The 21472-nt window shown below is 41.4% G+C and overlaps 1 protein-coding gene across 2 annotated transcripts in view; it reads right to left on the reverse strand.

Annotated features, from left to right (window-relative positions):
• MCTP2 (multiple C2 and transmembrane domain containing 2) overlaps positions 1 to 21472 on the reverse strand; it is a 134555-nt gene that overhangs the window by 64717 nt on the left and 48366 nt on the right. For both annotated transcript variants that reach the window (XM_075207709.1, XM_075207708.1), the window contains exons 5-7: positions 4010 to 4152; positions 3849 to 3925; positions 2483 to 2597 (exon numbers count right to left, since the gene is read on the reverse strand). In XM_075207709.1, coding sequence (XP_075063810.1) covers positions 2483 to 2597; positions 3849 to 3925; positions 4010 to 4152 — 335 coding nt within the window. The remainder of the gene's footprint in view (positions 1 to 2482; positions 2598 to 3848; positions 3926 to 4009; positions 4153 to 21472) is intronic.

Below are 21472 nucleotides of genomic sequence, written 5' to 3' on the forward strand. Positions count from 1 at the left end.
TGGTCAGAGCCAGACCCTAGCTCTGTACCTGTACCTCCCAACTGGTCAGAGCCAGACCCCTGCTCTGTACCTGTACCTCCCAACTGGTCAGAGCCAGACCCTAGCTCTGTACCTGTACCTCCCAACTGGTCAGAGCCAGACCCTAGCTCTGTACCTGTACCTGTACCTCCCAACTGGTCAGAGCCAGACCCTAGCTCTGTACCTGTACCTCCCAACTGGTCAGAGCCAGACCCTAGCTCTGTACCTGTACCTCCCAACTGGTTAGAGCCAGACCCCAGCTCTGTACCTCCCCACTGGTCAGAGCCAGACCCCAGCTCTGTACCTCCCAACTGGTCAGAGCCAGACCCTAGCTCTATACCTCCCAACTGGTCAGAGCCAGACCCTAGCTCTATACCTCCCAACTGGTCAGAGCCAGACCCTAGCTCTGTACCTCCCAACTGGTCAGAGCCAGACCCTAGCTCTGTACCTCCCAACTGGTCAGAGCCAGACCCTAGCTCTGTACCTGTACCTCCCAACTGGTCAGAGCCAGACCCTAGCTCTGTACCTGTACCTCCCAACTGGTTAGAGCCAGACCCCAGCTCTGTACCTCCCCACTGGTCAGAGCCAGACCCCAGCTCTGTACCTCCCAACTGGTCAGAGCCAGACCCTAGCTCTATACCTCCCAACTGGTCAGAGCCAGACCCTAGCTCTATACCTCCCAACTGGTCAGAGCCAGACCCTAGCTCTGTACCTCCCAACTGGTCAGAGCCAGACCCCTGCTCTGTACCTCCCAACTGGTCAGAGCCAGACCCTAGCTCTGTACCTGTCCCTCCCAACTGGTCAGAGCCAGACCCTAGCTCTGTACCTGTCCCTCCCAACTGGTCAGAGCCAGACCCTAGCTCTGTACCTGTACCTCCCAACTGGTCAGAGCCAGACCCTAGCTCTGTACCTGTACCTCCCAACTGGTTAGAGCCAGACCCCTGCTCTGTACCTCCCCACTGGTCAGAGCCAGACCCCAGCTCTGTACCTCCCAACTGGTCAGAGCCAGACCCCAGCTCTGTACCTCCCAACTGGTCAGAGCCAGACCCCAGCTCTGTACCTCCCAACTGGTCAGAGCCAGACCCCAGCTCTGTACCTCCCAACTGGTCAGAGCCAGACCCTAGCTCTGTACCTCCCAACTGGTCAGAGCCAGACCCCAGCTCTGTACCTCCCAACTGGTCAGAGCCAGACCCCAGCTCTGTACCTCCCAACTGGTCAGAGCCAGACCCTAGCTCTGTACCTCCCAACTGGTCAGAGCCAGACCCTAGCTCTGTACCTCCCAACTGGTCAGAGCCAGACCCCAGCACTGTACCTACCAACTGGTCAGAGCCAGACCCTAGCTCTGTACCTACCAACTGGTCAGAGCCAGACCCCAGCTCTGTAGCTCCCAACTGGTCAGATCCAGACCCTAGCTCTGTACCTCCCAACTGGTCAGAGCCAGACCACAGCACTGTACCTACCAACTGGTCAGAGCCAGACCCTAGCTCTGTACCTGTACCTCCCAACTGGTTAGAGCCAGACCCCTGCTCTGTACCTCCCCACTGGTCAGAGCCAGACCCCAGCTCTGTACCTCCCAACTGGTCAGAGCCAGACCCCAGCTCTGTACCTCCCAACTGGTCAGAGCCAGACCCCTGCTCTGTACCTCCCAACTGGTCAGAGCCAAACCCCTGCTCTGTACCTCCCAACTGGTCAGAGCCAGACCCCAGCACTGTACCTACCAACTGGTCAGAGCCAGACCCTAGCTCTGTACCTCCCAACTGGTCAGAGCCAGACCCCAGCACTGTACCTCCCAACTGGTCAGAGCCAGACCCCAGCACTGTATCTGTATCTACCAACTACCTGGATCCAGGAACAATCTCAGTGCCTTTGTCCTTGTACATGTAGCCTCACCAAAAGCTACAATTGTTATTCCACTATATTATGTATCAAGTACACCCCACACCACTTACATTGTAAGTTTAAGGCATCGTTACATTTTCATATAATTGTATATCATCTGTTTGCATCATGATTCCCTCCTCAATGTACAGCACTGTGCTATACTTTGGCACTTTATAAATAAAATGAAATTAATGATTTTTCTAATTGGTCATTAAGGAAAAGCTCAAAATTCTAATTAACAACTAACTTGAACATCTGTATTCCTCTTACTGGAGATTGTAGTAGTTATACGGAGTGAAAGGTCTAGAATTCAACACGTCTCTAGAGATCAAACATCTAGGAGGCTGCTCAGTAAAGTATGTCATAGGCAAACAAAATAATTATGTTATAAAGATTAAATAGATTTGTCTCTATTACTACGGCATGACTGCCACAGAGTATGAGAATCCCTGAATATGTCACATGTAAATTCTCAGTATAATAAAATAGGTAGTTTGTTACAGATGTTCCATTGATATACATATACTTTTGGTAGGAAAGTGTTTTCGTTACCAATCAAGATCAGAAGTGAGAATCTACCTACATTATTATTTTTCATGTCTCGCATCCTGATGGACAGATTGACATCTGCAACAATCGCCCCCATATCGTGCTCTAAGCTATTGGGATCTTCCAACCGGAACACTTTTTCCACAGGCCTACAAGAAAATAAAAGGCACAAGTAATCACTAAATATCTGTATTTCACTTGGAATGTTGTGGATCATCTGAACTGCGAGGACTTTCTGCATCAGTTACATTGGAATATCAGAAAATTTCACGCTCCTTCGCTCAAAAAACAACTTTCACATTATTCTGACATATTGCAGCTCGGTAAACTGTATTGACAATCATAATGAAATCCCAATAGTGTGTCATTATTCAGGTCCAAAACACAGCACAAACCATCTGCCATATAGGAGCAAAAAAGGTATTTTAAAGAGAGTTGCTGTCAGCACTGGAATGAATTTTTTTTTTTTTTTTTTAAATAATGTATCAGTTAAATACACATCACATTACAGATCTATCTTGATGTATTTCTGTGCAGAGTATCCAATAAAGTTAACTCTATAGAAATGAACAGATAATGAGATCATAAAACTTTTTATACTAACTTAAAAAGGAAAAAAAAAACAAAAACAAATCAAATCTACAAATCATACAATATGTGGGCAAATGGTAATACTAAATAGTAAGGTCAATGAAACAGCATGTACAGCTGAAGGAAAGGAAATAGAAGTAGAATTGTGAAAGTAATAAAAAGTAGTAGTAGTAGTGATAATAATAATAAGAAATAATAATATCAATAGATTAACTTTTAAAATACAAGAGCTCTATCAAAATAAACAGGGAAAAGGTAATAATTGGGCTGATAGGGCTGATTATTATCACATTACCCATCCCCATCAGGAGGAAGACCACACATCCTAGTAAAAGGTGGTAGTGGAGCCCCCCACGAATAGTCTGAGCAGATTTCCTCAGCCCCACTTACAATTCAAGCCAAAAACAATAGGGGCAGATGGGCGAGTAGGATCCCCCCTTATTTTAAGTTGACTAACAAAATTAAGTTCCTCGGTTTATAATACAGAACAGAAAAATATGGCTGCATGTAGCAGCCATGGGGGCTTCATTTGGGGGCTAGGAGGGCTGCACTGTAGTACAGCTTTAGATATTTATGAAGGACAAACTCAAGTTATCTTAACCTTACATAGACCTTTGTGCCCTTACACAATATTTAGTTGTACAGTAAACAAGCTGCTTCTCTGCCTAGATCAATGGCATAAAAAGTACTTATATAAGAATACAAACAAATATTGCATATTGTTGCAAGATAGACATCCTACAATGATGGACATAAATGAGCTACTGTAGACTGCATTCTATATTACAGGATCGGTAATTGTAACATACTTATTTAGTTCCAGTTCTTGCAGATTTAGAAAAGCAGACCCCATAAAGTCATCTGTTGTCAAATCTCGATCATAAACCTGTAAAGCACGATGAAAAAAACAAATGAGTTTGTAAGTACAGGCAGTAAGGAAGAGCGGCTATACCGATTCCACTACAATCACCTTAAGGTGGAGTTTCTGTTCAAGGTTTTGGATAGGCAATACAAAGGTTTCATCCCACACTGGATTCAAGTTTTTGTAGATAACTCTGCTTTTGTACAAGGTCTTCTTGTTGAGTTTGAACTTTACATAAGGATCACTGGTACCTATGAAAGGGAAAGAAAAAATTAATATTTATAATATAGGCTTGTACATTTTCAAGAAACTGTACATCCTGAATATAACTTCTCACTACTAAGAAATATTCAAATTGAATTCAGAATTAAACTTTGTGGCATTTATAAGCGGTTACCTATTGCAAAAGCAATGCAATTACATTTGCAATGGGGCTTTTCAACTCCTGTTGAACTAGCAGCAGGGGAAATCACAAAGTAGGATACAATATCACAGAATGTCCTAGTGCACTGTACAAGATAGCAACAGTTAGTAATATTATAGTACACCTAGAATCGTCCCAATAGCTACATTCTCCAGAGGCCACAAAGACTGTGTGCCTATGTAATATATAGTCATACCTTTTGGACTACAGACCAACATGTTTTATGAATGATTAAAAAAAAAACAAAAAAAACACACACAACACAGTCTTAATAATGTTATAAAATGTGTATGTCCTGGTATTGTTGGTACCACATTAAGAAGCCACAAACACAAATGAAAGACAAAATTATTTTAGACTTTTAAACTGCATGAAACTAGCTACAGTATTTCAAGTCCTTACTGACATTTACCCCAACAATCAAACTAACAATTGTTCTGAAATTCTAATATATAGGTTATAAAAATAAAGGAAACAGTGGGAAAATCTCTAGTATAAAGAGGGCTTTAATTAAATGAGATTGTTACTCTGGGATCAGAGCTTCATGCCTGTCAGCTTACTCTCAAAATAAACATCTCAAAAGTAGGCCTCTATGGTGTCACTTTCTCACAGGCAGTGCATGCTGGGTAATCCCCAGACATCTTGACAGCAACATAATGTTCACACTGCTTGACGGGTGAATGGCGGCACTTGCCTGAAAGAAAAATATTAATCTCTGGAATATTAGAAGGGGCAATGATTTACAAAAGCAAAAACGAGGAAATGTGTCAGGTTAGCGCGGTGTTAATTGTTGGAGAGAATAATTGAGGAGGAACACACACAGATGCTGCATCTCGCCATATTGTCCTACTGTCAAACACAGTAACATCTCAACTAGCTGCTTATGTGAGGCTGGTCTACAGGGGCGGGCTGCACTGCCTGCTCAGAGACTGAATCAATGACAGCATGTCGCCTGGGTGTTAGGAGAGACAGCATGGAAAGACACCAGGCATAGCCACATGTTCAAATATTGTCAATCTAATAAAAATATTTAGGAAGCAATATGAGTGCGTATAGAATGGAAGGGGACTGTAGACATACTTGAAAAATCAGAGCATTTAATTCTGAAAATATCTAAATGCTGTACTCTGCTAATACTGCCTATTGCTCTATACAGCAAATTCAAAGTGAAAAATATTAAGCAGTCCCATCATCTACCCATTAACCCCTGAAGAGGGGTGTGAATTTATACCTTAACTAGTCCAAATTGCTTGGATAGTAGGTGTGAGTGTACTATAACACCACCTTTGATTAATCTATAGGGCCAAAAATAGATAAATAATAATAATTATTATTATTATTAAATAATAAATAATAATAAATAATAATAATAATAATAATAAATATGCTGCAAACGCACACAGGATTGTGACCAACATTTCTGTGTCAGTGAAATCCATACAATAAAATGACTTGGTTACTCTTAGTAAGTGGCATGGTATCATGGATGCTGGGAAACTTATTTTGGAAGGAGTGCGCATGACATGAACATTTTTTGAAGCATAAATAATCACATGAATGCAATGGTGGTCAAATCTTCCTATTTATTATACCAATATCGACACCATCACAAGTGATCTTATTGGTGGTGCGCAGTGGAGATCTGTATTGGGTCGCCCATTTCTAAAGCCAAATCATAGTTAAATTCTCAGTGGCGCCACCGTGGAATTTGGTAAAATGGCATTAAATCGGTAACAAACACCGGAGGTGGTACGGAATGCTGCCACGGGAATCCCCCAAATCATCTAGGTCACTGGGAAATGGTTAAGGCCACCTGTGGCATTCCAGCTTCCATGGAACGAATAAAATTACATAAAGCGTATCAACCCATGTTCTATACAATGTTTGGTCCTTATTCAGTATAGTTCAATTATTAAATCTCATCATAGCCCACCGAAAAAGAAAATAAATGAATCCTCTTCATTCCCTGTAGACCATAATCAAAACTAACATGTTCCACCTTCATATTACTTTATTGGCTTGTACATTCTCTCTTTCAACTTTCTTTACTATACACTTTCCTTTTTATTCCAAGCTTTCTTACTGCTTTTCAACCAGGTCTTTATATCATGAAGATTTATTCCCATTTTTATGTTGCCATGGAACATCACGAAGCTGTTCTCTGTGTACAGCTATAAGTGTTGCATGATTCTTCACAGTAAAATGTACATAGACCTCTTGTCACACAGTGCTTCCAATCACCCCTAACTAGACCACACTGCAAAAGTGTTGCTATGTAGTGAGTGAGAAGTCGTGTGCTCCATCTGTACATCCAATAAAAATTATCAACTCTGTCTGAAAATAATTCAATATTCCCTGCTGATGAATGTGAACGGTGTATTTTTTTTAAATTATTTTTTTAAACATTCTTGACGCTGTGCAAAAAAAAAAAAAAAAAGCCCAGTAATTTGAGATATTAGATTATATTTTCATAGTTTTTATTTAATCTAGGATGCATGGATGAATTATTCTAACAAAAAATATAAACAGGTAGTGCATCTCCTTCTCATGAGCAGACTACCTTGTATGTCCCTGGTTTATGTATGCTCTGTGTTCCCTACTGTTCGGTGCTGCGGATTACCATTGTGCTATATAAATCAACAATAATGATAATAAAAACAACAAGAAGCAGCAGCTTATAGTGAAAGTACTATAGACAGCATGAACGGGTCTATGATTCCCTTGTAGAGATCAGTAAAAGGAAAAGTTGTTGTTTGTTTGTTTTTTTTAAATAAGGCCAGTAACAAAAATAAAATGCTGCCGCAAACATTGGGAAAACAAAGAGCTCAACTTTTGGTCTTATACAGTAGTAATGGATTAAAATAAAAATCATAGCAGAAAGGCGATCAAAGCCTTCCTGCAGAGATAGGCCCAGTGCATTTAGTTCCACTATGAAATGGATGTCTCAGGTCCTCCTCACTGCATTACTCCCTGTAGCAGTCACTTTTATACAGAGCTGAATCAGATGGGTGGATTAAGTCATATTAATGTTGATGGCACTCATCTGTGAAGAAGCAAAAAGCATTCTGTATGCACACCAAGAAATAAAAAAAAAAAGAAGATATTTTTATAAAAAATATATATATTTAAAGATTTTCTTACATAAGGTATGAAAATGTAATGTCACTTAGCAGAGGATTTACTTGTTGTTATATTTTATTTGCTCATTACAGCTATCTTTTGCTTGTCGCAAAGGACTTCATCTTCCACCAACTGCAAAAATCACTCCCTGGATCTAGTTTTCTGTTCTATCTCCAATTTTCCTTACTCAATCTACTCGCTCTCAGACTACAACCAACCTCTTGTGCCGCTTCAGTCACCAGAATACACACACACACACACACACACACACACACACACACACACACCATCTTGATGCTTTTGACCATATCCTCTTTTCTTCCACACCTGAACCACTACTCTGCCATGCACAAATCTGGCTGTCTCCCTTTATAAGCATACCGTGCCTCCCAACTGCCCAGATTTAGGTAGGACAGTCCTGATTTCAGCGCTCTGTCCAGCCAGAGGCGGAACTAGCGATCTAGTTCCTGTGCAGCCAGTGCCGTAACTAGACATTTTAGTGCCCTGGGCGAGACAGGGCACCGGTGCCCCCCATCTAAGTGGGAGTGTCAATAGTCGAGTGGGCGTGGTCAACCTACTGTGGGGGCGTGGCTAGCACTTTACAAGTTCTAAACTGCACTGAAACCCCTCCCTCCACATTCTTCACGGTCTGGCTTTGTAAGGATCTTTATATAATAAGCCTCCACAGAATCAAAGTACTTTAAATGCAGCTGTCACATGCTAGCTGTATAAAAAATTAATTGTTTTTTTAAATAAAACTCACTGAAACAAATTAAAACATAATTGTAACGGTACCATCTGTATCACACTGCTACTTCATCCCACTGTTCCCTCCATCACAGTTTCTCCTTTATTACACCGTGCCATGGAGCCATCTTTATCACATTGTGCCCCCTTATCACCATCACACGAAATAAATAAATATATATAATATATACATACATATATATATATATATATATATATATATATATATATATATATATATATATATATATATATATATATATATATATATATATATATATATATATATATATATAAAAATATACATACACACTATAAAGAGCCTCCTAGTGTCCGCCATACAATAAAGAGAGCATCCCTGTGACCGCCATACCATACAGAGAGCATTCCTGTGACCTCCATACCATACAGAGAGCATTCCTGTGACCTCCATACCATACAGAGAGCATTCCTGTGACCTCCATACCATACAGAGAGCATCCCTGTGACCGCCATACCATACAGAGAGCATCCCTGTGACCGCCATACCATACAGAGAGCATCCCTGTGACCGCCATACCATACAGAGAGCATCCCTGTGACCGCCATACCATACAGAGAGCATCCCTGTGACCGCCATACCATACAGAGAGCATCCCTGTGACCGCCATACCATACAGAGAGCATCCCTGTGACCGCCATACCATACAGAGAGCATCCCTGTGACCGCCATACCATACAGAGAGCATCCCTGTGACCGCCATACCATACAGAGAGCATCCCTGTGACCGCCATACCATACAGAGAGCATTCCTGTAACCGCCATACCATACAGAGAGCATTCCTGTGACCTCCATACCATACAGAGAGCATTCCTGTGACCTCCATACCATACAGAGAGCATTCCTGTGACCTCCATACCATACAGAGAGCATTCCTGTGACCACCATACCATACAGAGAGCATTCCTGTGACCACCATACCATACAGAGAGCATTCCTGTGACCACCATACCATACAGAGAGCATTCCTGTGACCACCATACCATACAGAGAGCATTCCTGTGACCTCCATACCATACAGAGAGCATTCCTGTGACCTCCATACCATACAGAGAGCATTCCTGTGACCTCCATACCATACAGAGAGCATTCCTGTGACCGCCATACCATACAGAGAGCATTCCTGTGACCTCCATACCATACAGAGAGCATTCCTGTGACCTCCATACCATACAGAGAGCATTCCTGTGACCGCCATACTATACAGAGAGCATTCCTGTGATGGAGAGGGTGCAGAGGTTACAGCTGTATTTTGGGGGTCCAGGAGTCAGAATTGACAGGCGTCAGGGATCAGAAGGAAGGGAAACATATCTGGATAGAAACAGAGGGAACTGATATGCAGGGCAAGGAAAGGTCAATGATGGGGGCTCTGTACTGCACCAAGAGTTGGGAGGGGCACTGGAGTCATAGTTATCAGGAGCAGAGGTGAGAGTGTTGGTGGAACGCAGGGCTGTCAGGAGGAGCTGGGGATGCTGAGAGGGGCAGTCCTGGAAGCAGAGAGCTGCTAACACACAGCATGTGATATAACAGACCAGTGCTTAGGGAGAGAACAACTAATTGAGCTGACAGATCCCCCTCCCCCTCACTTACTTAAGGTCTGTTCTCAGCTCCCCGCAGTGTTGGCTCTTCTGCACTGACAGCATGGCGACATCATCAGTGATGCTGCAGTGACAGGGAGCCGGCGTTTTTTTTTCATAGTCCTTTCATGGACCAGCCACCACACTAGCTCCTCCCCCCTCTCGCGGAAAACCCCCTCCCCCGACTCGCAGTGGGGGGGGGGGCGCGCGGGTGCCGTGAGTCGGGGGGAGGGGTCACAAAAAAATTTTGATTTTTTTTTTTTTTTTTTTTTTTTTTACTATGTAACACAGAGGGGAAGGTAGCGGGCGGCTGCTGCGCCCCCTCGGGCTTGCGCCCGGGGTGATGGCACCGCCCGCACCACCCTAGTTACGGCTCTGCGTGCAGCAGGCCCCATTATATCCAGGGGCCCCGGTGCACCGCACCTGCTGCACCAATGGTAGCTCTGCCACTATGTCCAGCCATCCCAATCGGACCAGCTTTGTCCTAGGAGTGGAAAATTTGGGAGGTGATTGAGGCGATTAAGGGAAGGAGTGTACGGGGCAGCCTAGTGCTTCAAAAGCACTATGCACGCGCCTGGGTGTGATCATGCCTCTATCATGATGATGGGGAGTGGCCACGCCCTCTGTCCCAATGCTGCCATCGCTCACAGCCTCCGGTGCTCTAAACACCATGCAGACCAGTTATTTGCAAATATATCACCATCTCTCTCTAATAAGGACTTCCACCACTTTAAATGTATTCTAATATTACAGCTCTGACCTAAGCTCTAACTAAACAACTACATTTGTGAGTAAGGGCATGATGCGAAGTTGGCCGTACATGCGTTTGTGCAGTGTAAATTCTGAAAGGCTCACTGAGCATGGTCGTATATATATGCACACATGCATCTGACACATGGGGCTCTTTATGACTGGAGAGGCAGAATGGATGAGGGAATGGGGCAGTCTAATGTAGGCAGGGGCATATGCCCCCGGGCCAGTCCCATAGTGGGCTACCTTGGGCTGGGTCATCTGCATTTTTTTCCCTTTTAAAATAGGCTGGTCAGTCGAGTCCTGCCGATCGAGCTGAAATGTGCCAGCCCTCCCCTGAACGTAGGGTGAGTAAGAGCATACACGCAAATATGGCTGAGACAGACCAGCACGAAGACGCATATTTGCTTGTTAGGAACAATGTGTTTTTGCACTTGCTAGAGGGCAGGTACAAATACACATTAATGAGGACGGTCTCCAACACTTGCTAGCACATGGGTGTTTTCTTCCTTGCTCATTCCCGCTCCCCGGGTGTCACCCACTCCTCCACTACCTTAACCTTGCCTTTACCAAAATTTGAAAACACTCTCTCCTTATCTCCTCTTTTGAGCCTGCATATGCTCACATTATCATTAAATGCAAACCCCACCCCCAGTCAGTGTCTTGCCCATTCCCATTAGATTGAAATCTTTCACAAGCAAAGTTCTCTCCATCTACCTTGTTATCCACTCCTACCTCATCCTCCTATATGTCCTCGTATTCCCCACTGTATGACTTTTTGGAACTTTATGGGGTCATTTAAATAAATATTATATACCTATAGCTTGCTGTAGAGTAGCTAGTGGTAGTGGGTGGGGTAGCTTTGCTACACAAGTAAAAAAGATTAACTTTATTTTTAAAGAAGGTCTTCTGTTGTTCCTCAGAGAAAAAAATAAAAACGACAGCAATCCGCAACGTGTTTGTATGCAGAGACCAAGAAAAAAAAAAAAAAAACAGAACACACCCATTTGATTTATGCAGCTCAGGCCTAGCAGCCAATAAGATTTAACTCTTGAGTGCTCATAACTATTTTATTTCTGTGGACCAGTTACAGAAGACTTTTTGGTAAGCAGTTTGAGTTTGTGAGCACCTGGTTTTTTGTTTTTTTTTAGATTTCTATATTTTACAAAGTCAATATTCATTAGAGATGGTCACTGACCCCCGTGTTTTGGTTTTGGATTCGGTTTTGGATCTGGATTACCGTCGTGTTTTGGTTTTGGTTTTGCAAAACTGCCATTGCGTGTTTTGGTTTTGGTTTTGGTTTTGTTTGGTTTTGTTTTGCTATTTTGTTGGAAAATACATGTTTTTGTGCCTAAAATAACCCAATTTAGTGCTCCAACTGTTTTAGAGATAAGTAATCTAATTGTTGAGGTAATAAATCATCCAAAAAAACTGTTTAATTCTTCGTTGGTAGGCCTTCATTTATTCTACACACAAAACAGATTGTCTTCCTCTCCATCTATGCATATTGGCGATGCAGCCATCGTCTTTGGATGTATATTACACCCTACACTTATAGTTAAATATGTAAAGAAATGGAAAAAGACAGTTTGGTTTCTGTCTCTCTAGGCCCCCTCCACTTGTATAAAATACCCAAAAATCCAGCCGTTATAGACTGTACAATATTAATTGACATGGAGAAAGCCAGTTTGGTTTCTGTCTCTCTAGGCCCCCCTCCACTTGTATAAAATACTAATAAATTCAGCCGTTATATACTGTACAATATAAATTGAAATGGACAAAGGCAGTTTGGTATCTGTCTGCATCAGATCCTCTCTCCACTAGGAGTAAAATAGAAAACTATTCAGCCATTATATAATCTAGAATATAAATAGAAATTGAGAAAGGCAATTTGGTATCTGTCTGCATCATAATCATCAACATCATCATTAGCGCCCTCGTCGCCTACACAAATCTCCCCCTCATCCTCTTTTAATTCCAAAGTGGCATCCTCAATTTGGGTATCACCGGCTACACTCGGGCTATTAAGGCACACATCAGCAGAATGCTCACGATTAGACATCCCACTGTTGGATGGACTCTCCACAGGGATTGTTGTCATTTGTGAATCAGAGCAAATATTCTCCTGTAATGCCTCACTGTTATCTTGCAGCTCGGCTTTGACGCGTAACAGTAGTTGTGCACCAATTGTAGGCTGGGTAACTTTTTGGGATCTGCCACTAATACCCAAAGGTGAAGGTCTCATTCTCTCTTTGCCACTGCGTGTGTAGAATGGCATGCTTGCAATTTTTTTTTTATCGTCACTTAACTTTTGCTCAGTTACACTTCTTTTTCGCTTCAATACAGTAAATTTTTTTTTGGTTTTTGTTTTTTGCACTAATTTGAAAACACTCTGTTGTTTGACATCGCCTTGGCCAGATGACGTACTGGGAACACTAACATCAGGACTGGTGACAGAACCTGGTTGCTCATTTAGATCATATGTGGACTGCTTTGAATCCATTCTGAGCGCAAACCACTGAGGAGTGCTAAAAATTATTGAGTAGATACTGCTGACAGATATGACTTTTGACAGCCAGAAATATTAATGCACAATTAGGGAGGACACCCCAAAAACACTGAGGTGTGCTACAAATTATTGAGTAGATACTGCTGACAGATATGACTTTTGACAGCCAGAAATATTAATGCACAATTAGGGAGGACACCCCAAAAACACTGAGGTGTGCTACAAATTATTGAGTAGATACTGCTGACAGATATGACTTTTGACAGCCAGAAATATTAATGCACAATTAGGGAGGACACCCCAAAAACACTGAGGTGTGCTACAAATTATTTAGTAGATACTGCTGACAGATATGACTTTTGACAGCCAGAAATATTAATGCACAATTAGGGAGGACACCCCAAAAACACTGAGGAGTGCTAAAAATTATTGAGTAGATACTGCTGACAGATATGACTTTTGACAGCCAGAAATATTAATGCACAATTAGGGAGGACACCCCAAAAACACTGAGGTGTGCTACAAATTATTTAGTAGATACTGCTGACAGATATGACTTTTGACAGCCAGAAATATTAATGCACAATTAGGGAGGACACCCCAAAAACACTGAGGAGTGCTAAAAATTATTGAGTAGATACTGCTGACAGATATGACTTTTGACAGCCAGAAATATTAATGCACAATTAGGGAGGACACCCCAAAAACACTGAGGTGTGCTACAAATTATTTAGTAGATACTGCTGACAGATATGACTTTTGACAGCCAGAAATATTAATGCACAATTAGGGAGGACACCCCAAAAACACTGAGGAGTGCTAAAAATTATTGAGTAGATACTGCTGACAGATATGACTTTTGACAGCCAGAAATATTAATGCACAATTAGGGAGGACACCCCAAAAACACTGAGGAGTGCTAAAAATTATTGAGTAGATACTGCTGACAGATATGACTTTTGACAGCCAGAAATATTAATGCACAATTAGGGAGGACACCCCAAAAACACTGAGGTGTGCTACAAATTATTTAGTAGATAATGCTGACAGATATGACTTTTGACAGCCAGAAATATTAATGCACAATTAGGGAGGACACCCCAAAAACACTGAGGAGTGCTAAAAATTATTGAGTAGATACTGCTGACAGATATGACTTTTGACAGCCAGAAATATTAATGCACAATTAGGGAGGACACCCCAAAAACACTGAGGAGTGCTAAAAATTATTGAGTAGATACTGCTGACAGATATGACTTTTGACAGCCAGAAATATTAATGCACAATTATGGGGGACACCCCAAAAGCGCTGGGGAGTGCCAAATATGAAGAAAAAATAATAAACCTCTATCCTCCTCTCTGCACTAGCGATTTTGGTTAGAGCAATTGCAAGAACAATATGGTATTCTCTGTCCCTGCTCTAATTAGCCTATGACTACACCCTGCTCTCTCCCTCTGTCAAATGGCGATGGATTGCTGTGGAGGCGTGTATTTATAAAGTTGAAGTATCGCGAGAACCGAGTCCCGAGATCCGACGACGTCACAATGACGTTCGGCCTCGATTTGGATTCGGAATGGGCGGGAGAGTACCGAGCTGCTCAGCTCGGTACTCGGATACCCAAAGTTCGGGTGGGTTCGGTTCTCGGAGAACCGGACCCGCCCATCTCTAATATTCATTCAGTTTTTTATAGGTCTAATGATTTGAATTTGTGCAAGTTTCTCACCTCAATACACTGCATGCTGCTGAACCACAGATTTTTTTTTCCAGCTCCTACTGATTGTGTTGCAGGAAGTACATACTGTACCTGTGCATGTATCATACTGCCAATGACACTGCCTTTGTTACTATAGTATAAAAGCAATGCATGTCATGCTGTAGCCATTGTTTTGTTTTTTTTGGGTTTTTGTTTTTTTAACAGTGCTGGCAGGTATGGTATAACTGCAATGAGTTTCCCCTTTTCCTGTATTCACTTGCTTAAACCTGTAAAATATGTGGTATTTAAGTTTTGTGATGACCCCTCCAAATGAATGCTAGCCCGCAAAACGGCCCTCAGACCAAAATCAGGACAAGAGCAGATCCAACGGACTACTCTCATAAGCATAGGTGCACCCTTGCGGAAGACAATTATGCTGGAGACCAAGGAGTGCCTTTCATTTAGGGCTCCAAGAAAATCTATTTAAAAAGGTTCAAATTTGAACCTATGTTACAATTAAATTATTTTTTTACCTTATTTTTTGCATGCAGGGAAAAATACTGCTTCTATTCAGCATACAAATATTGGGTAGATTTATACACTGATTTACACTTACGGTAGAGCATGCCCCCCTCCCAATTCTAAATTTGTCCGTACATTTTACATTTGCCCTTCCTGCAATATGGTTTTGTCAAGGTGAAAAATTGCACCTTCTAGCTGGATTTGCTTCTAACTCTAAATGAGCCCCATACTGTGTGCATCCATTGGACTATAACTGAAAGTAACGTTAGCATGAGGTTGTGTAGGAAACCACCCACTACTACAGCAAGGCTGTCCAGTATGAGTGGGCCCTCCTCCCTCTAGTGCCCAATTGTATAGGGAACTACTGTAAAGTGTGGATGCATGGTGAAAGCAGTCCTGTCCACAGGAATTCTTTATCTAATATATAAAAACCAGTTGCAGTGGAACTACAAGTCCCAGCATGTCATAAGCCCAAGGAGCAACAGCGCAGTGTGCTGCGTCCAGCAGTATTACAAGCTCCACAACCTAAGGCTTTTTCCACACCATTTTTCAGTAGTGGAACAAATGGCATCAGTGTGCCCTCTGAACCATGTGGCTCCTCTACAAATAAAGCTATTGCAAGCCCTATATAGGTCAAGCAACCTACAAAGGATCAATTGATTTATGTTACTGTGATGTGCTGTATGGTGATCTGAGAAAAGGCCTGGAAGGTCTAGTTCTTCAGAACCACTTTCATCTCCTGTACCTGGTGACCCCATATGATATGGTAGCTCAGTGCAGCCCAGACTGGATGATTTACTTCAGACAGGTGGGGAGTTTGACTGGGGCGGTACACCTGTCAAACCGTAACGCAGGTGTCCTAAGGCGAGCTCAGGGAGGACAGAAACCTCCCGTGGAGCAGAAGGGCATAAAATAAAAATAAATAAAAGAAAAGGCTTAAAATAAAGCAAATGAACAGCACATTGAAATTGCATACATATCATTTGTATAGCTTTACAGAGAGATAAGCTATGCAAAAAGGAGGTGTTCGAGCACAGCATCTCAGACAGGTTGTATAATTAGCAGCCTGCATGCATCCCTTACTGAGCATCAGCACACCAGGATTATAATGTCTACGGGTGCTGTGTCTGTAAACACCTCTCTGCACATACCAACGATCGTTACAAAAACATGTGAGACAGGGTTATCATAAAACAGACAGATTTTTATTTTTTTTACCACTTTATATATATACTGGATATAGAATTACTGTGAGGAAAAGATGCATTCAGAGTCCACAGTAACATAATAGTAATTTCATATCCACTGTATATAAATAAAATGTTTTGATCCCTATATAGCTACTTGTAATGTATACACAACACCACTGATTAAGCACAGGTAAGTGCTAGTCTCCCATTGCCATGCCCCCTCTCAGCACTGCACATGTTATCATGTGGGCCCCTACCTTTGGTTTCCCTGAAGGGCTTTTTATGCCCCAGTCTGACACTGGATATGCAATTAGCGAACAGGGGAAACAGACAGAAAAAAGGAAAGTGGTAGAGAAAAAGGGGAAATAGAGTCCTGACCACACCAGATAATGCAAACTTTGTGGGAAAAATAGCTGAGCACAAGGTAGATTTACATGTGTATTATGTTTAAGCCTGTGGTGTTTGTATGTGTGGTTAGTGGGATGTTTGTGGACTGTAACTGCTTTCATTCATTGTGACCTCTTTTTATTATGATCAATTTATAAGACACGACAAAGTTATGCAATGCTGTACAAAGGGTAGTAGAACTAAGAACAACAACTAAGCAATGAACAAATAGCAGCAAAATTACATAATACAGATGGGGGCAAGGATAAGCAGGGAGCTTCCTAGTGTGCAGCGCTGCGGAATTACTGGCGCTATATAAATAGATGATTATGGTGTGCAGCAAAACTGTACCCTTGGAACATCAGGGTACAACAGGGCTTGTGATGCAAACCTGATATGGGGTACAGAGGACGACAGACTTGGGGGAGACCGAGGAAAATAAATAAAAAAATAAAATAAATAAAAGGAAAGAGGGCCCTCTCAACACAAACAAACAAGGGTGACACAGAGGGTTGGGAGGGCAGAGACATTAATTAGGAGGAGTACTGGTAGGCTTTGATGACAACATGAGTTTTTAGGGATCATCTGAAGCCTTGGAGACTAGTGGAGAATCTGAATTGGCATAGGAGTCTGTTCCACAGGAGGAGAGAGGCATCACAGAAGTATTGTATGCAGAAATTAGATGAGGTAATCAATGGGGCGGTGAGGGAGCGGTCATTGGCAGAGTGGAAAGGAAGGGAGAAAGTGGGGACTAAATAGCCACTCACTCCAGGATTATTTCCAGCTATTGTGATCTCCAAAACACTACATCGGTGCTAACTCATAGGGCCTGGAGCAAAAAAAAACAAACAAACAACTTTAGAGGAATCTGGGAGGAACATAAAAAACACATTCTTCCAATTTTCCCACTCAAGAATTACAATTCTAATGTTCTAGTGTTGCCACATATTTCAACGTACAGAACAAGAGAAAGGTCACAAGGCAAAAAAAAAAAAAAAATCAGCATTTAAAATAATAATAAGTCTATACATTCAATTCTAGTTCTCAAGCCACACTAGAAATGATGAGTATGAGTTTGTGACTGATAACTAGGACAGTTGTACATATAAAAATGTAATTAAAAGCAAAGTAAGATAGCACTGCAATCAATCAAATGTATAACGTTTTCATAATGTAAAATTATTGCAGGTTCATAAGCAAGGTTTTCACAGAATTGCTTTAAGTAGGTTATTTTACTGTACCACATTTAGGATTGTTTTAATTTCCCATTATTACTAAACATGTAGGGCCTTATTCTTTATGGAAAGTAAAGCAAAAAAAAAAAAAAAAAAAGAAGGAGTAACTTCACACCTTGGCAAAACCTTGTTGTATTGGAGGGGGAGGTAAATTTAAAATGCGAGGGTAGATTTATAATTGGGGTAGGGCATCTTCTAGATCAACTTTAAAGTTCAGTGTAAAAATAAAGCAAGTATTTGTGTGCTACATGAAAAATAGCCAGTATTAATCTTATGTGGAAAATTATAAACTAAACTAATTTGCACCCCTTGCATTGTAACATAGGTTGTCTAAGAGAAAACGTACTCGTTTTTTAGCCCTACTTTCCTTAATCAATCAGGCTCGTAGTGTTTTGTACACGTTAATGCAAATATTCCGACTTCCACAAGATGGTGCCATTTCACATACTACAAAACACTAGTACAGTCTTGTCCTTTGTAAAATTGTCATTAATTCTCCCAAACAAAGCTGGAGGACAAATACTACAATTAGGCTCTTGGGACCCACATCATCTACAGACAGGAGTTGCAGGACCTCTGCATAAGCATTGTATCATTACTTTTCCTGCAAGACACTGTAGACTGTATGACCAAGACCCATATACGTATAATCATAATACAGTGCAGTTTATTGTTTAATTATATAGAACCACCAAATTACACAGCACTGTACAGAGAATATTTAATCATCCATATCAGTCTCTACCACATTCCACCTTACAGTCTAGATCATCTACCACATAAAACACACACACTCTAGGGTACGACTTCAGCAGCCAATTAACATATCAGTACATAAATCCGAGGCACATGGAAAAACCCCACGCAAATACAGGGAGAACATACAAACTACACACAGATAGTGCCCTAGTCAATCCATCATTTATGTCTGAAAACAGAACATGCCATGGTCTCCAGATACAACTCAGGGCATCAGTGATGCATAAAATTGCTATTTCAGTGATGCACAACAGCAATTTGTTGCTGGGAAATTCCAGCCTTTTGTTTGTATTTTCAATTATTACATTATTATGAAACATAGACAAGTGACATGAAACATGACACTTCTAAACCTGATAAAAGTAATGCAAGGCATTGAGACAAATTGATGTCATGTGGTTGTTTGCTTAACACAGGGTTCCCCAAACCCAGTCCTCAGGGCTCCCTAACAGTGCAGGTTTTCCATATCTCCCTTGCTGGAGCACAGGTGTATTCATTACTGACTGACACATTGTAACAGATCCACAGGTGGTCCTAATTATGTCACATGTGATCCGGAAAACCTGCACTGTTGGAGAGCCCTGAGGACTGGGTTTGGGAAACCCTAGCTTAACACACTCCCCAACTGTCAGTGAGGCCAACTCCTTTGTAATGCTCAGACTGCTCAGTAGGTGATGCATAGAATCAAAATGTCACAATGTCAATTAAATAATCTGAATGATGTTTCTGGTAAGCCCCTCCCAATTCAGGACCACCGACTTCTATCAGTATGCTACACACAACTCTCCAGTACTGCTCTATTGCTATAACCCCTACAAAACACCTCAGAATAGCTTGGCTTTGCAAACTTCTGTGCAAACAACATCTTAAAAAGAGTATTTGTCTTTGTCAAACTTGTGACTCGTCTTCCTGAATTTAATACATAGGAGCCAGCGATCAATAGTCATTCATACATTCGTGCAGACACGCGTAAGGCTATGAAAGCAGTTGAATTCTCAGCAAGTGATTAAAACATAAGCTTTAATATTCAGAAGACTACTCATCATGGTTATTATTTAAAACAAAACAAACCTGCTTTTCTACCAAGCCATGATGGATGAGTTTACTGGCAGAACAAAGTTTGTGCCAAGATTTTTGTAGTAGAATGGTTATCTCAGGTAAATGTATTAGCCCGGGTTATGTAGATGTACATTACATTAATTATTTACATTTATTGAGTGAATTTTATAGCAACAATAAATTTAGGACATTTCCAAGCCGTATGGGAAAAAAATAAAAAAAATTGAAAAGTGTCACCAGCTTGTCCGAGACACTTTACATATGAATCTGTGAATCTGAAGATCAATCAATTGGTTATGGTTCAATCTTAAAGGACATAAAACTCTTTGTAAAGATCAACTACCTGGCTATGCAGGTCATATTTTCACAAATTCAGAATGATGGGTGCACAATGAATGTAATAATGCAATAGAATTCAGTCAGTTTTTTAACTTGTTTGTTATGATGTATTAAAAAGGATTTTAGAGATTACTATACTATATACACAGTGCTTTTTTTTTATCCATTCCAGAGTTAGACAGATGAGACTTTCAGTGATACAGAAACAGCATCTGGATTCTAATAGATAAGCTTGATATCCTAATCTATCTGGTAAGCAGACTCACTATTACAATATTGGGTGTTGTATTAGCACTATATAATACTAGTCTATAGCTTTTTGTTTTCTTTTATTGTACTGCTTGGAATTCTGGGAGCACAGTGACAGTGGGATCTACTGTATTCTTGGTCCACACATACTAACGGGCAGCACGGTGGCTAAGTGGTTAGCACTTCTGCCTCACAGCGCTGGGGTCATGAGTTCAATTCCCAACCATGGTCTTATCTGTGTGGAGTTTGCATGTTCTCCCCATGTTTGCGTGGGTTTCCTCCGGGTGCTCCGGTTTCCTCCCACACTCCAAAAACATGGTAGGTTAATTGGCTGCTATAAAAATTGATGTCTGTCTGTCTGTCTGTCTGTCTGTCTGTCTGTCTGTCTGTCTGTCTGTCTGTCTGTCTGTCTGTCTGTCTGTCTGTCTGTCTGTCTGTCTGTCTGTCTGTCTGTGAATTTAGACTGTAAGCTCCAATGGAGCAGGGACTGATTGAGTGAGTTCTCTGTACAGCTCTGCGGAATTAGTGGCGCTATATAAATAAAAATGGTGGTGGCAATATGCCATCTTTCTTAATATATTTGGTACGCATATAAGTGAGCACCTAAATATACCCCTGGGTCTCATGTTACTACTACACTATTAGGCGCCTTTTGTTCTTTACGCTCAGTTTCAGATTTGATTTTTTTACCTGAGGAGTCACCAGGCATCTAGAGAATGGTGGCCTCCTAATAAACTATGGAAGTGTTTTTACCTTTGTTGATCCTCGTTTATAGATTTATATCAGAGTGACTAAATAGGTTGGGTTGTGTGCCATATTTTACTTTGTCTTATATTATTTTGATTGTTGTCATTCTGATCATTGTTGCATTCCTCATTTGCTGCCAACGTCAACTGGATTAATTCCAGGTTAATCCGTCTCATTACTAGATAACATAGATGAGATACCATATAAGATTATTAGCTGGAG

The sequence above is a fragment of the Mixophyes fleayi genome, chromosome 4 (genome assembly GCF_038048845.1).
Source record: "Mixophyes fleayi isolate aMixFle1 chromosome 4, aMixFle1.hap1, whole genome shotgun sequence".
Classification (NCBI taxonomy): domain Eukaryota; kingdom Metazoa; phylum Chordata; class Amphibia; order Anura; family Limnodynastidae; genus Mixophyes; species Mixophyes fleayi.